General features: G+C 35.7%; 1 protein-coding gene and 1 pseudogene across 1 annotated transcript; one reads left to right on the forward strand and one right to left on the reverse strand.

Moving 5' to 3' along the window:
- Window positions 1-280: 280 nt before the first annotated feature.
- LOC117925933 (pistil-specific extensin-like protein) lies at window positions 281-1,024 on the forward strand. The gene has a single exon (XM_034845040.1). The coding sequence runs from the start codon at window positions 281-283 to the stop codon at window positions 1,022-1,024; it is 744 nt and encodes a 247-aa protein (XP_034700931.1).
- A 178-nt stretch (window positions 1,025-1,202) lies between these two features.
- LOC117925934 lies at window positions 1,203-7,704 on the reverse strand (annotated as a pseudogene).
- Window positions 7,705-16,425: the final 8,721 nt, after the last annotated feature.

A 16,425-nucleotide genomic window follows, 5' to 3' on the forward strand; every position in this document is an offset into this window, starting at 1 on the left:
TGACTCCAATTTCGCAGCTGCGAAGTGGGCTGCGAAAGTGGTTTTCTCTTGCGAAACCCCCAATTTTATTGCGGAATCGGCTTTCTTCTGCGAAACCCAAGATGACCTTTAATATTCCGTTATTTCTTATAAATACCGGTCATTTGAGCTGCGAAAGCATTTCAGAAAGAGGAAAAGTCGCAGCAACCGTCCGTTCGCCTCCTCTTCAAAGCCCGTCGTAGCGCGCGCCTCCGGTCATCCCTTCCGATCATCTCCGCCGGCCAAACCTCGTCAGTTCGTAATGGCACGAACCAGAGGAGCTAAAACTTCCTCTCCTTTCGCCCGAAAGCCAGCACCGCGTGAGGCGCCTGTTCAAACCTCACCTTCTGAGCCTCCGAGGCTAGAAGCCGTTTCGCCTCCGGCCAAGCTTGCGCCACAAAAGCGCCCAGCCAAGCCCGTAGTTCAAACGCCTCCGGCGAGGCGTTATCTTACCAGGTCAGGGGGTCGTCCCCTGCAAAAAAGAGCTAGAGTGGAAAGCTCGGAACCCATCGACTTGACAGGGCAGTCCCCTGTTCCATCTCCAGAGCCATCTCCGGTGCCATCTCCGGCACCGCCGGAGGAGCCTCAAGCAAGCCAGCCATCACCTTCTGAGCCCCAAATTCCGTTTGAAACAGCTCCTGAAGTGATATTCAGGCGTCCAATGCTCACTCAACCACCAATTGAAGGCAATTTGGATTGCCGAGCTCGGCCATTTCACTCCGAGCTGTGCTTTGACACAGCCGCCTTCCAATTGCGGCCGAAGCTTGAAGAGTCATTCCAATTGCTGTGCAGATATCGTTTGGAGGAGCTTCTGACCCCACGAGACTTCTTCTATCCTAGGGTAGCCATGGATTTTTATCAGTCCATGACTACTCAACAGGTCAGAGATCCCACCTTAATCCATTTTACCATAGATGGTCGACATGGCATTCTTGGAGCTTGTCATATAACTGAGGCCCTGCATATCCCATATGAACCGAGCCATTTTGATGATTACAGAGCATGAGCTAATCCTTCTCAGCTGGAGATGGTGCATATCCTGTCCAAAGGAGCCTCTACAAATCCATATCTGTTGAGGGGGGAACTTCCTCCAAGGATGTTTCTTATTGATGCGCTCTTGCGCCATAATATTTATCCACTCCAGCATTGGACCCAGAGGAGAGGAATTCTTTTGGAGGCTTTGTTCAGAATGTCTGAGGGATACTTTTTTGGCCCTCACCACTTAATCATGGCTGCCCTTCTCTACTTTGAAGAGAAGGTGCATAAGAAGAAGTTGCCAAGAGCTGATGCCATTCCACTTCTCTTCCCGTGGCTGCTATGCCAGATTCTTGGACATCTGGGCTACCCATCAGAGCCTCAGTTGGAGCGAAAGAGGATATGTCGAGATGTGTTTACTTTCGACAAATGGAGCAACATGACAGCATATAGGATGGAGCAGCCAGAGCTACCACAGCCAGCTCAGATTCCAGCTGCTAGGAGAGCATCTCCACGTCTTATACCTGAGGGTATACCTGTTGCCTCTCCTACTATAGCCAAAGCCCCTCCAGCAGCTCCAGCTTCATCACAGCCCTCCTCATCAGCTGAGCCTAGGATGGCCATCCCTATTTCTGAGTATAGGGATTTATGCCAGACATTGCAGACCTTGACAGCCTCTCAGAGCAGCCTTGCTCAAGAGATGGCAGCATTGCAAGCTCGCCAAGAGCAGATGATGGCCACCGGGCTCAACACACTGCCATCTTGAGGCAGCTTCAGCATCATCTTGGTCTCCCAGCAGCCACTGAGCATCTCACTCCAACCACCGCAGGACCACATTCTCAGGCCACAGAGCCTTAGGCCCCTCATGAGTCGGCTGAAGAGGTAGAGCCATCTGCCTAAGTCCTCAGAGCCAGCATCATCCTCCTATCTGATTATATATTTGTCTATTATATGTTTCCTTTATGTATTTTGTTTTAGTTAGTCATATATGAAATCCCCCACATTTTGATATCATATATAGGGATTGCTTGAATTACTTGTATTACTTCTTTTCCAACTGTACTCAAATGATTAAAGTAATACAAAGTCTAGTTTTTTGTTAACTCTTAGCATTAATTTATTCTTATTTCCTTTGCTCACACCTTTTATTTTTTTTGAAACATGTGGTTTCTCCAATCAGTATTCGAAATTGATATCACTCAGGAGGTACCACTTCCTCCCTTTAATTTCAATCACCCATATCACATTGAGGACAATGCTCAGCTTGGTTGGGGGGGAGGGGGGAGAAATGAGGAAGGAAGTATGCTAAGTTGAAGGAAGTATGCTAAGTTATTTTGATAATTCAGCCTTGTATAGTAAATTAGTTGTAGTTTTTTGCTTGTTACTATAATCTCCATGGATTTTGAGGAAAAATTTTCAAATTAAAATAGGAGAAACTGAACTGTTGCTTTTCATCTAACTTAGAGTTTGGATTAAGCTTGCTAAAGTGGTTCAATTGTTGAAATTTCTATTGAAATCAAGTTTAGTCCTTCCACTTTAAGCTATCCACACACTATGCACAATAGATTCCGATTATAAGATGAAAGACTATTTCCCCCTTGACTTAGAAAATTTTGGGACTTGGTACCTTTGACCCCATTTTAATGATATTGAGACACCTTATGAAAGGCCAATGAGTCTTTGAAAAAAAAGAAGAAAGAAAAGAAAATGTTTGCTTGCCTTGAAACCCGAGCAAGGTCTGAGGGGTATATGGTGAAAATCTTTGAAACCTGGTGCCCTAAGCCTTCAATGGTTGGGAGTCACCGGCCTCAATGCTCGTTACAAGGGTGGATAGGTGGAGTTAGCATATGGTAGGCGCAAAGGTATATGAAAAAGTCCGGGGTGAAATCCGAGGAGTTAGTGGTTGAAAGATCCTTAAAGCTTGATGCCCTAAACCTTGATTGGTTGGGAGTCATCGATGGACCCCCGTTACATGGACAATTCAGAAAAAGATGCCCCTTAAGCCTTGTACCTGTTAAAAAAAAAAAAAAAAAAAAAAAAGTGTGTTCTCTGCCGATTGAATTTGGTCAGTTTGCTAAGTGTTGAAAAGAGATAGGTTGGGGGGAGAGATTAGTTTAGCATACTATATTCGGAGTCTGTCATCTTACACATAGATTTTTGTGGAAGAATAAAGTTTGGTTCTTTGAAAGTGAAATGATTTTAAAACTTCAATTTGCATAATGCATTCCCTTGATCAATGGTATTTAGCAAAGTTTTTGATAACTCTTGTTGGAATTTGAATTTATATTTCTTTAATGTTCCATGTGAGAGTTTGATCAGTCATGCCACTTAAACATTTTTTTGAAGTGATCAGCATGATGTTGTAAATTATGGTACTTTTATTTTATTTTTCTCTCCTTTATTGCTAAGGGACTAGCAATATGTCGGTTGGGGGGAGTGACTACTACTCAAAATGTGCTATTTGATAGCTTGTAATTAATCCTTTTAAACACTTTTGAGTAGTAGTTAGTGCCTTTTAACCCAATTAGCATGTTAAGGCTCCTTGCAATCAATTCTAATTAAATTATGTAAGGTTTGGGGTTTTTGTTAGCTAGTTGATCACCAAAGCAATCTGAGATTGAGGAGAGTTATTTGGAATCCTTGGCAAAGCAATGGAAAGAGCAGAAGCATGAAGATCCAAAGCTTTGAAGTCCTTTGCCATAAGCAAATCCGGAATGCAAGGAGGGGAAGCAAAGAGAAACCAGCCATGAAGTATTCTTGATGACAGTCATGTCAGCTACTTTTGGAGAACTTCCTGAAGACCAATTTATGCATGCTATATGTCATTTGAAAGCTTAGGAAGTCAACAATCTAATGCTTCAAACGGTACACAATTCGGAATTAAAATGAAAGAGTTACAGTCTTTGGAAGCCGATCACTCCAAGCTGAAGGAAGGATTTAGCAAAGTGCTGCGAAATCACCCTTTTGTTGCGGAATGATTTCGCAGCCTTTTTGCACAGTGCTATGGATTTCCCCTGAAGTTTTACGACGCGATGGAAGCCAAACACCACAAGATGAAAGCCAACTTCACAGCGGTGCGGATTCAGCCTTTTGCTGCGAAGAGATTTCGCAGTCCTTCTAGTTCATCTGCGAAATTTTGCAGGCCTCATTTTCACCTGCGAATTTGTTCTTAGTGCTTCCCGATATTTGTAACTGACACTTGGAGATATTTTTCATTAGATTTTTGTTGTCTAAATCCCCAAATTCTCCTTGTAAGCCACCAATTACCAGATTCCTTAGTTTTTAAGTTAGGAAAATGGCTAAATATCCATGTAATAGCTATTAATGTAATTTTGATATAAATAGAGCCCGAGGAGCCTATTCTGAGGGGGATAAACCTTTTGTAAAAGTTTGAAAGGAAGTAAAATACAGAGCTTGAGCTCTGCCTTACTTGATCAATTTGATTGTATTTTTCATTTACTTAGTTATGCACTCTCTGAGGAATTTTCCCCAGAGAATGAGTAACTAAACCTTTTAGTTCCTTGGAGTTAAGGTTGCCGGGAAAGGTTCCAAGTGCAAGAATCAGAAGCTTTGTGGTTTCAGCTATGAATGAAAAGAAGGTGTGTCCCGTGAATGGTTTCTATGTTTTTAGTTAACTTAAAACGCCTTGGAGTCACCTGGGACAACACTTGGTAAGGCAAGTGATCTCTATCCATGGAGATGCACTAGTTTACCCCTTGCGAGCCTCTGGGAGGTGACTTGAAGGTAGGATTTTCTAGAATTGCCAACACTTGGTAAGCTTTTGGACTCTAAGGAGACATCCATTAGTTATCTCTTGCGAGCTTGTGAAAGGAAGTCCAAGGTTAAAGATCACTTTGAATGGTAAAGGCTAAGTGAGAGGCTCGAACCATTGCAAGTTGCATCAGTGAGAGAATTAAAGCTGAAATCCAATTGAGGGATGCATTTGTGCAGCACCTGTTAGAGAATTGACTTTATGTTAATTCTCTAATGTGAGGAATCGAACCAACTGACCGGAGCTATGCTATTGCATGAGGAACCTCCCCTGTGAACCTGAATCTCCAAGGAATGTTTTTCTTCTTAAGTAATTTCCATCACTTGCTGTGTTGTTAATTTAAGTCCAAACCTTTTTCAACCAAAGTTTGTGTTTTATTTCTTAAGCTAACCTTGAATGAAACAGCACCAATTCACTTTGAATTGGTATCATTTTTAGTTTGAGTACCCTTCCTAGTGAACGATCCTAGAGCCACTATGCTATAGTAGCTTTTTCTTTGCTACCCTAGTTCATGGTGTAATAGGTTATAAATTTTGTTGATTACTCCCACCATCAAGGAGCACCAGCTGGACGCGAATCAGCTGAGACACCAATTAGGCATGAATCAATGCGTTTCCCACTTAAATGGCGCAATTCGTTTTTTATTTTGAAAAATGATTTTTGAAAAGTGTTTGGAGTCACCACTTATTTTTGTTTCATTTTTAAAAGGAAAAACAAAATAAGAAAGCTTAAAGGAAAAACAGGTCTATGAAAAACCGAATCTGGGTCCGAGGGTCAGGTTACTTATTGGGAAGGTATGACAATGACTGTAGCTCCCATTTAAGCCCCTAAAAATGGGTCTTTACTAATTAAACTAAAGCAAGTGTGACAATTGATTGATTAAACATGAATACCAAAAAAATATTAATCTAAAAATAATCAAATGAACAAGATAGACAAAGAGTGTACCTAAATAATGAGTTGATTGCTTCATGGAAAACAAAAGTTAGTAAACGAACATAGGATAATCGCATGTGTCACAAAGTAAATCAATCAATGAGAAAATCACATATGTTAGGTCCTACCAAAACCCGATTTATTCTTGCACAAATTAATTCCATGAATTTCATTATTTGAAATTATGAAACTTATTTACACTTATTTTAAATTATTTAAAAATCAAAGAAAATATGAAAAATGCCTGCCGAAGAGAAAATAATAACAAATTTTTATTGAAAAAAGGAATTTTGGGTGATCCTAAAAATTTTAAAGAAGAAAATTTGAAAAGATAAAATTATTTGAAAAACTAGAATTTGAGAAATTATTTGAAAACTAGAGTTTGGGAATTTATTTTAAAATCAAAGATGAAATACAAAGAGATGACGTGTGGTTACTAGGGTTGCATGCCAAAGGTGGCCATGCATAGGTTCTCGCCAATGAGGTTTGATTGTGTGTTCCCCCAAGCCGGATTTGATAGCTGTTGGGACCATCATCGACAAGTCCAAGTCCAGCCATGTAAGGTCTCGCATAACCATTAGGGCAACCGGTCACTCAAATAACCACAGATTCATTGTACTTGGGACCAACCTTTTCAAATATAGCTCGAACCCACTTGAGGAGGTTAGATATTCCCCGCTCAGTTTTAGTTATTGCAAGAGGACACAGTGGTAGAGCTGGGCATGCCATTGCCGTTAAGTTTAGGGGATCTACATACCTTGGATGGAACAAACCTACTTGGGCAAGAGTAGTAATGATAGGGTGTCTCCATGCACTGCGAATGTTACACAAGATAATATTTTGGTTTGGTGTGAGACGCACATCCGAGTTATACTTCTCAATTTCCTCCTTTAAATACTTTCAGCTTGTTAATGGTGATTGACCTATTTGCTTCAACCACTTCCTTGAAGTCTTGTATGCTTGGCATGTACACTGGAATAGTGAAGTTCTTACACTTCTCGCTTATAATCAAGCCTTCTAAGATAACATCATTCCAAGCGTCTTGAAAGTGGGTTCCTAAGAGAAATCCGACCTCACCTTGGTCAATGGGGTCCATAGAGGTTCAGAAGAATTTGGGATTGCATTGCGACTCTTCCATCCTTTACTGTCTCCACATTCCACTTGCCTACTGAGAATTCCAATATGTTGGCATAGTCCTTGGCGGTGTAGACTCTTAGCCACTAGCCTACTACTGAGAAATGATCAAAGAGGTTGTCATCGCTGCCATCATACATCAGGTGAGTAGGCATAGAGATTTCTTTCCTCATCATGCCAGCAAAAGCCAATATAGTTCCATCAGGATTAATCTTAAAGAGCTTTTCGACTATCTTGGTGTATGCAGTTTCATGGCGTTTCTCATCTGAGGCAATTGTACCACATATTTAAGCTAACTTTATATCCCCATGCTCTTTGGCAAGCCTGGCAGTGTTGCCATGGGAGATGAATGTCGCATTTTCTAGAAATGAAGTGTAGATGAACTTGAGGTAGGAACCATTCTCTGTCCATGGACCCATTCCTGATCCAATCGAATATTGAATTGTCTTCTCAATGTGTCACATGTCTACTCGTCCAGATAGATATAGGTACTTGTTGAGAAGGTCACCATGCCTATTCTCTTCTACAGTCCATGCCCTTGTCCAAATTGCCCCAGAGATGAGGCTTGCACCTGTTTCATCCCGAACCCCATCCAAGGTATTAAGCATTGTTTGGTAAGTTGGAAGGGCTTTTTTAGTGATCATATCTCCAACCAAAACAACAAAGTAATCATCTGGAAGCTCATTTTCCTTCTCCCTTAGTTCCTTGACTTGCTCATGGAATCCATCAGAAGCAGGATCTAGTAGAAAATCTTATGGTTGCAAAGATTTCTCAATTGGATTTTGGTGAACCAAAATGTTATTCTCAACCCAATTCTCCATGGATTTGAGAATCTCAATCTTTTGGGATGGCATGGAGTAGGTTGCTTGAACATGAGCCTCCCGAGGAGGGCTAAAAGGCTTCTTAAGATTCTTACACCCTGAACTTACTAGAAATAGGGGAATAAAAAAAAAATAGGAGCAAAACAAGGACTGAAGAAATAGCCTAGGGAAATCAAACAAAACATGAACGTACAAAGCCTCATTTCAGGTGACATCCATGGGCTAATACAGGTGGAATAAAAAGAAGTAAGAGTGTGATTTTTGATAATCAGATGCAGTGATGGGTCCATATTCAAGTCATTCATAAAACAGAAGAATGCTTAAGTTGTTCATAAGTAGAGCCAGAAAAACCAGACTAGAATCAGGCAAAAAATGCATAAAAATTGTCTTATATTCCACAAACATACATAGTGTTTGATGTCCACATTCAAGCATACAAATGAACCCAAAAATCAGTAGGAAACATGATAGAATAGTTTGAAATGAGAAAATATAAAGAATGTTGTAATCTTACATGGACCGAACTGACAAGCTCCTCCCCTGTTTCTTCTTCAGTTTCTCTAGTTTTGCAACTCTATGTCCCTTTTTAGTAATCGCCCTCAAACCTCCTTCGTTCTCTAGCTATCCCATCTTTTCTGTAACCCTACCCCTCAAGCAACAACCACTCAGCTCATCGTTCTTCACTCACCCCTTAAATGATTCTTTCTACCTTCCCAAAATACTCAGCTTACTCTCCTCCTAACTGCCTACAATCCTTTCCCCTGCCCCTCATTGGTTTCCTTTCTCAAGTTGTCTTTTTCCTCAAGCAACAACCCCGGTCCTCCATAACTGTTTTAGAATATTCTCATGCCACCTGTTGCATGCTAGTTGCCTCCAGAAAAATTTTTTCTAGCCACTCTCATACACGTGTTGCTAAAACCTCTTACAAGGTAGTAGACATGTGCTCCAAAAATAACCAAAAAACTTAGACCAAAATAAGGGTTTTGTAGACCCCCTTTGAAGAGCCAAGGGGTATTTAGTTTTTTTATATATATATTAGAGGAGCTGGCAACACCTGAGAAGTGTGGGGGGGACCCCTCTCCATGCATGGGACCAGCTGCAAGAGACAGGGAAGTCATGCTGCTGATGTGATGAACAGCAAAGAAAAGCCATGCTGCTGATGTGATGAATAGCAAAGGGAGGTAATGGCTTGCTCGGGAAGATAGGCATCTGCTGCCACAAGGATGGGGGTTACAGTGAGGTCTTGGGGGTGAGGGGCGTGGGGACTGTTGGAGGTTTTTCTGGTGCTTTTGAGGAACTAGAGGCGAGTCCACGGGAGGGGGGGGGGGGGGATATTTTGGAGGATCGGCCAGGAGAAGGAATGCGCAAAGGAGTCACTGTGAAAGGAGACATCTCAAGTATTATTCCTATAAACTATTGATTCCTTTTCGTGTTAATGCCATTTTTTCTTTTTGTTAAGAAACTCTGTTTTGGTATTGGAGCAAGCTCGCACTCACGTTGCGTGTGATTACTAACCTGTTCTCATGGGATTAATTTTAAAAGTTTTCTTTCTTTCTTTCATGAGTTGTTGGCCATCACGACTTGATTGCTCTTTCGGAAATTCATTTGATACCCATATCCTCGTTCCCATGCATACACCTACTTAACCGCATCACCAAACCCATTTTTCCTCTTACCTGTGCATGGTTTCGTATGGCCATCTTGTATACCCATCGCCCATATTCTCGGACCCAGCTGGAAAAGTGTCACGGGAAATGATCTTTGAGGCCTGAGAACAGCCCAAAATCCTTGCCTTGCTGCCCTAGTTGACCACACACTTGTCAAGTGTGGAGGCAATACCATGTTCATAGGGTTGTTGGCGAGGAAGGCTGCCACATGCGCATGCGCTATGAGAGGTGGCCATGACGATGATAACCAGAATTCTGGGTGTAGAAACACGACACGAAAGTTTGCTCCATTACCTACTTCCCTCCCACTCAGCTTCATACCCATTTCTCTCACATTCTTGAATTTCCATGCAAACGACGTTCCATGCACGCTGCTGCCCTTGCCACACTCCATTTCGTTTGGTCCTTAAGCTCATCATGCCAACATTCCACTTTCTCACACCTCGCACCCAGCAGGATTTGCTAGCCACATCCTTGAATCCCTCGTCCACTACCTTCGGTCTCTCCAACAACGACTCATTGGTGGACGCCTTCAACGGGGTCTCCGTCCTCTAGGAGCACGTCGTGACACAACGGCAGCAGCTCCGCCGTCTCGGCGCCGCCTTCGAAGCCGCCACCCCTTCCCTGCCCCTCAACGTCGCTGCAAGTGGAGACCTTGCCTAAGGGAGTTGCCTAGATGGATGGGGTTGCCTCGGGCTGTGAAGGAGATGGAGCTTTGGGGCTTGCCCATTAGTGGTAGATATTGGGCTTGAGAAGCAGCCCAGCCCAAGCATGCTGATGGAGGGCCTCGTGCTCTCCATGCCAGCCACTTCCAGGCCCCATCCCAGTTTACACCTCTAGGCCCAATCCCAATTTGCACTTCCAAGCCCGTTTTTGAAGTCCAAGGCCTATTATTATTATTATTATTATTATTATTATTATTATTAATTCAACTTTTAAAATCTTATTATTATTATTATTAATTCCACTTTCAAAATCTTATTATTATTATTATTATTATTATTATTATTATTATTATTATTAATTCAACTTTTAAAATCTTATTATTAATATTATTATTATTATTAATTCCACTTTCGAAATCTTATTAATATTATTATCATTATTATCATTAATTCAAACTTTCAAAATCCTATTATTATTATTATTATTATTATTATTATTATTACTAATTCAAACTTTCAAAATCCTATTATTATTATTATTAATTCAAACTTTCAAAATCCTATTATTATTATTATTATTATTAATTCAAACTCTCAAAACCTTATTATTATTATTATTAATTCAAACTTTCAAAACCTTGTTATTATTATTATTATTATTATTATTAATTCAAACTTTCAAAATCCTATTATTATTATTATTATTAATCCAAACTCTCAAAATCTTATTATTATTATTATTATTATTATTATTATTAATTCAAACTTTCAAAATCCTATTGTTATTATTATTAATTCAAACTTTCAAAACCTTGTTATTATTATTATTATTATTAATTCAAACTTTCAAAATCCTATTATTATTATTATTAATTCAAACTCTCAAAATCTTATTATTATTACTATTATTATTAATTCACACTTTCAAAACCTTATTATTATTATTATTATTACTAATTCAAACTTTCGAAATCTTATTGTTATTATCATTATTATTATTATCATTAATTCAAGCTTTCAAAATCTTATCATTATTATTATTACAAATTCAACTTTCAAAGGTTTATGGTCTCGCAATTCAATTTCCTAAAGTCCGTTTCTCATTTTCTTTAACAAATTTCAATTTAATTACCGGAGCCCTAATATTTCAAATTTAATTCCAAATACTCCAATTTTCAAATAAACTCCAATAATCTAGTTTTCACCCGAATAGTTTTAATCCCATTTCAGTCCCTAAATAATTTTCTGGTCTTCTTGATTTTACATAAGCAATAATGGTTCCTTCATAATTCTAAAACACGGGATTTGAGAGATTAGTTCATGGGCAATAAATCGGGCTTTGGTAGGGGGGGGGGGGCCTATGTTTGATCCCTATTGACTGGCAACTGTTGTGCTTAATATATTTTGCTTCATCTTCATTTTGCACTCTGATATGTATGAGCTATAATTTGTATTCGTTAATTGTATACTAATCTCGTTTCTTGATAGCGCATTGTGACTCGTGGCCCAAGTATGCATACATTTTCGTTTTGATCATTCTCTATGCATGTTCCGATTTTCATATGTGTATGATTTGACTTAGGCATCCATTGACTTTCTTATTGATTGCCACGATGACTTCATCCTAACAGTAGAGACCCGACTTTAGGGACTTAGAAGGATGCTACGGTCTTTACCATACCTTCCCGATAAGTAACCTGACCCCCGAACCCGATCCGGTTTTTCACAGACCACCTTTTCCAAAATAAGGAGTCATACTTAGGGTTTTGATTTCTTATTTTGTTTACCCTTTAAAAATAAAACAAAAATAAGTGGCGACTCCAAGTCATTTTCTTAGTCAATATAAAATCATTTTCAAAGTAAAATCGAGCTCGCCATCGAGTGGGAAATGCATGAGCCGAAATGCGGGGTCCATAGGTTTGCAATATGATAATTAAATGTATATATATATATATCTATATATATATATATATATATATCATCGTTTATTTTATATTATTGAATACATTAAATAAATCATAATTTTAATATTAAATATATTCATAAGTTAGACATATTATTAAAATATATGTTTACAAAATTTATATTTCTTGTTGATAAATATGATAAATTATATCATATATATATATATATATATTAATTTATTTAATAAAATAATTTTAAAATATTTATTATTATTTTTTTCTTCATTTCTTAGAGTTTTTCTTGATAAAATTTCCATGAGTTTTAATTAATATTCTTTTTTTTTTATATCAAAATATCCACCAATATTTTTCAATATTTCTCGATATATTTAGATCCTTGATTTGGATTTCTTTCTTCTTTCACTTCCTCCTTTTATTTGTTTACAGGGATTAAAAACATTTTACCACCTCAAATTATTCCGTGGTTTTGGTCTTTTTACTTATTTATTATTATTATATTTTGATTAAAAATACATTAATTGTTTTACAATTTCTTCCTAACATTCAAAATCTATCATTTTATCTAACATTTTGTTCCCGACTATATTAAAGAGCAACATTTTATCCTTGAAATAAGAATGAAGAGTTTGTTAAGTAAAGAAATAAGGTTAAAATACTTAGCATTTTATTAAAAGTTATAAAACATATGTAATATTTTAATAAAGCTATAAATGATATTTTTATTAAAAATAATATTTTAAAATAACAAAGTAAAGTGTAAAACAACCAACTTTTGGGTTAAAGTCTATTTAACTCTATTTATTTATAAACTCATTCATCTTGGTAAATGTACCATCTTCTTGTATTTTTTTTATCTTCTATAAAAAATTATTAAACTTTAAATTTTTTTATATGAACATTACAATTATATTTTTTTATTAAAATAAATAGATAATTTCTAATAGTAAATTAAAACATTTTAATTTTTTTTAAAAAAATCTTATCTACATTAAAATGATAAATTTTGTCCATAGTAAAAAAAAAAATATAAATTAAGTATTTTTTTGTTAAAATATGATAACATTTTATTAAAAATTATAAAAACATCTATAATATTTTAATAAATCTATAAATTATATATTTATTAAAAACAATATTTTAAAACTAACAACTAGTAATATTATTTTATTCAAAAGTTTTTATAAAATTTTCATAGTAATTAATATAATTTTATAGTTACAAATTATTTTAAAAACTAGTACAATTGTTAAAGAATAAAACCAATAAAGTCTTATATGATTAGAAGTTCATTGGCATAACCATTTTCAACTAGTTTTATCCAAAAAAAAAAAAAAAAAAAAAGATTTAATATTGATTGGATTAATTTTTGAATTCTAAATTATCTTTAAAAATTATTAGACTGATGAAAGAGTCTAACACCATAAAGTTGATTTCATTTGAAGTTCTTTTCATTAATAAGAAAATTTAAGAAAGTTTTAGTGACTCCATGAGAGAGTTACAAGTATTTGCATAATAATGGAATCGGTTTCAAAATTAGGTATAAAAATGAATAGATATATAAATAAAGAGTAATATACATTTACATGTATTTTCTCATATTCAATTTATAACAAAATTTCTTAAATTTTTTCAAACTTTTTAAAAAAAGCAAATTAACGATTTAAAGTGTGTTTGACAATGATTCTAAAAAACGTTTCTAATATTTATAACACTTGAATGATAAAAAATTTGAAGTATTAAAAATATTAGAAATATTTCCTTAAATCACTATAAAATGAGCTATTTAATAATGATTTTATGAATCGTTTCAAATATTTCTAATACTTAAAAAATTTTATCTTTCAAATGTTAAAAAGACCGTAACACTTTTAGAATCATCATAAAAAACACTTATTTTTTAGAATCACTATCAAACGCACTTTTAATGCTTTACCAATGACTCATTTCTTTATTTGACAAAGAAATGAGAGGTAACGGAATGGGATTTGTGATGAATTATGATTACAACTACAAGAAACTTTTTCTTGATAAAATTATATTAATCACAAACAAAAGTTTTCTTTTATAAAGTTCAACTATAACAGTAGATTTAGCTGATCTTGCTTTAACTACAACTAGTATTAATTAAAAGGTTGTGGCAATAACCGGGAAAACACCTCCGAAAATATCAAATTTTCATATGCTATTCTCACCGGTGAGGTTACCATAAATGCATGCACCTTACCCGTTCACAAAAATCTATTTGGTGAATCAGCAGTTGTTTAAATGTATATGTATTTGTCAGTTTAAACTAAATTTCTTATGTTTTATTGATATTAATTATAATATAAAAGGATCCACAAAGATTCCAAAATCCAATTCATGTTATTCCGTGCACCAAAGCGTTGAGAGTTTCTATCAAGCTTTTGGCTGTAACTTGGGGTGGATTGTTTGGATTGATGGTTCACTTAAATCTAATTCGAATTAAGAAACAATCGATCTAAGTTTAATCTAACTCAATCTTTAATCCGAGATACCCAACCCAAACCAAATCCAATCTTTATTTATTTATTTATTTATTTTAAAATTTAAGTTGATTAAGGTTGCGAATCACATACGAAATACAATGAATGACGAAATTCAATAATCTCATGACAATTTTTAAGTAAGATTTATAACTTTCATTTTTTTTTTTTATAAAGAAATATATATATATATATATACAGTTAAGGTTTGGAGTAGGGATGAAAGTCAACGATCATCGGCGGCCGTGGTTAGGCTAAATTTTTTTCTTATAATAATTATAAAAATCAAATTTTTTTAATTGTTTATAATAGTTCCTAAATTACTTTTCGTTTATAATAGTTAGAAAATTCTTCATGACATAAAATTTTGCTTATAATAATTATAAAATTCTAATTCTTTTATTTATTTATTTTTTTATAATATTTACTAAATTACTATTTTTTTTTTGTAAGAAAACATTATAGTAGCCACATAAATTATTAATTTAAACAAGATTTGTTTTTGCCAATTTTCACCAATTTTACTAATTTCAAAGTTTTAATATCTTTTTTTGCAAATTTTAACTAATTGCTTCATGTTTTAATTTTTTAAATGCTTTAACTTTGTCATGTACATTCTCATATATATTTGTGTAATGTTATTGTCTTCATGATATAAATAGAATTTTTTATCTATTTTGTAGGATGAATATTTTGTGGAGGAATTTCCATCACAACTGATAGATTATGGCAAACATTTCACTATACATAAAAGATTCAAAGATCGAGAAGAGTTGATTGAAGAGGTTAAACAAATTGGAGAACAACAAAATATATTTGTGATTATTTGTCGTTCCACTAAAGCTGATGGTTCAGGAAGTGGCAAAGTATGGATAGGTTGTGAGAGATTCGGAGGCTATAGACCGCAACGGAATAGAAAAACCGATGTGGTGCCTAGAAATCGAACTGGGACGAAGAAGTGTCGTTGTCCCTTTATGTTGAAGGGTATTGAACATGATGATGGATATTGGACTTTAGTCGTCATTAATGGCAACCACAATCACTACCTTGGAAAGTATTCTCACTGTCATTCATCGGTTGGTAAATTAAAGGAAGTAGAGTTCAAGATAGTAGCTACAATGACCGAAAGTCATGTTAAGCCACGACTTATTTTAAATCACCTCAAGCGGGAGAATCCAAGCAACTTGAGTTGTGGGAAACAATGCCAGGCAAAAGCTTAAAGATCATAAAAAGAATGGTCGTTCAGTGATGCAACAACTACTGGTATAGAGAAGATGCAGAAACTAACATGGTGAATGATATATTATTTGCTCATCCAAAATCTATTCACTTGTTGAATGTTTATCCATATGTTTTGATTATGGATAGTACTTACAAGACTAACCGATAATTGATGCCCTTATTTGAAGCCGTTGGGGTTGTGCCAACAGGGAAAATTTTTTCTGTTGCATTTGTATTTCTCAAAAATGAGAAAGAGGATAGCTACACATGGGCACTTAAGCATTTGAAGCTTGTAATTGATTCAGATGATTTCCCAAAAGTTATAGTTACTGACAGGGAATTGGCTTTAATCAATGCATTGAAAAACATATTCCCCAATTCTTATCATATTTTATGCAGATGTCATATCGGGAAAGATGTGGAAAAATATTGTACTAACTTGGTAAAGAATAAGGATATTGGAACTTCTTTTTCTCAAGGACGTTGGCATAAAGTGGTTGAAGCTCAAACCCAACAGGAATATGAGGATCGACTAGGAGAGATGAATGAGGCTTATTCACATATGTCTAGTTAGTTGAAATATGTGCATGAGACATGGCTTGGACCTTTCAAAGAGAGATTTGTTCGTGTATGGACGAATTGTGCATTATATTGGGTCAACTAACAACTAACAGGTATTTTATCTTTTTAATTTGTAATGTTTATTAATTATAAAAAAAATATGTTTATTGATTAATTTCTATTGTCAAGAATAGGGTGGAGAGTGCATATTCAGAGTTAAAGAGCT

Source organism: Vitis riparia, chromosome 12 (assembly GCF_004353265.1).
Source record: "Vitis riparia cultivar Riparia Gloire de Montpellier isolate 1030 chromosome 12, EGFV_Vit.rip_1.0, whole genome shotgun sequence".
Lineage (NCBI taxonomy): Eukaryota > Viridiplantae > Streptophyta > Magnoliopsida > Vitales > Vitaceae > Vitis > Vitis riparia.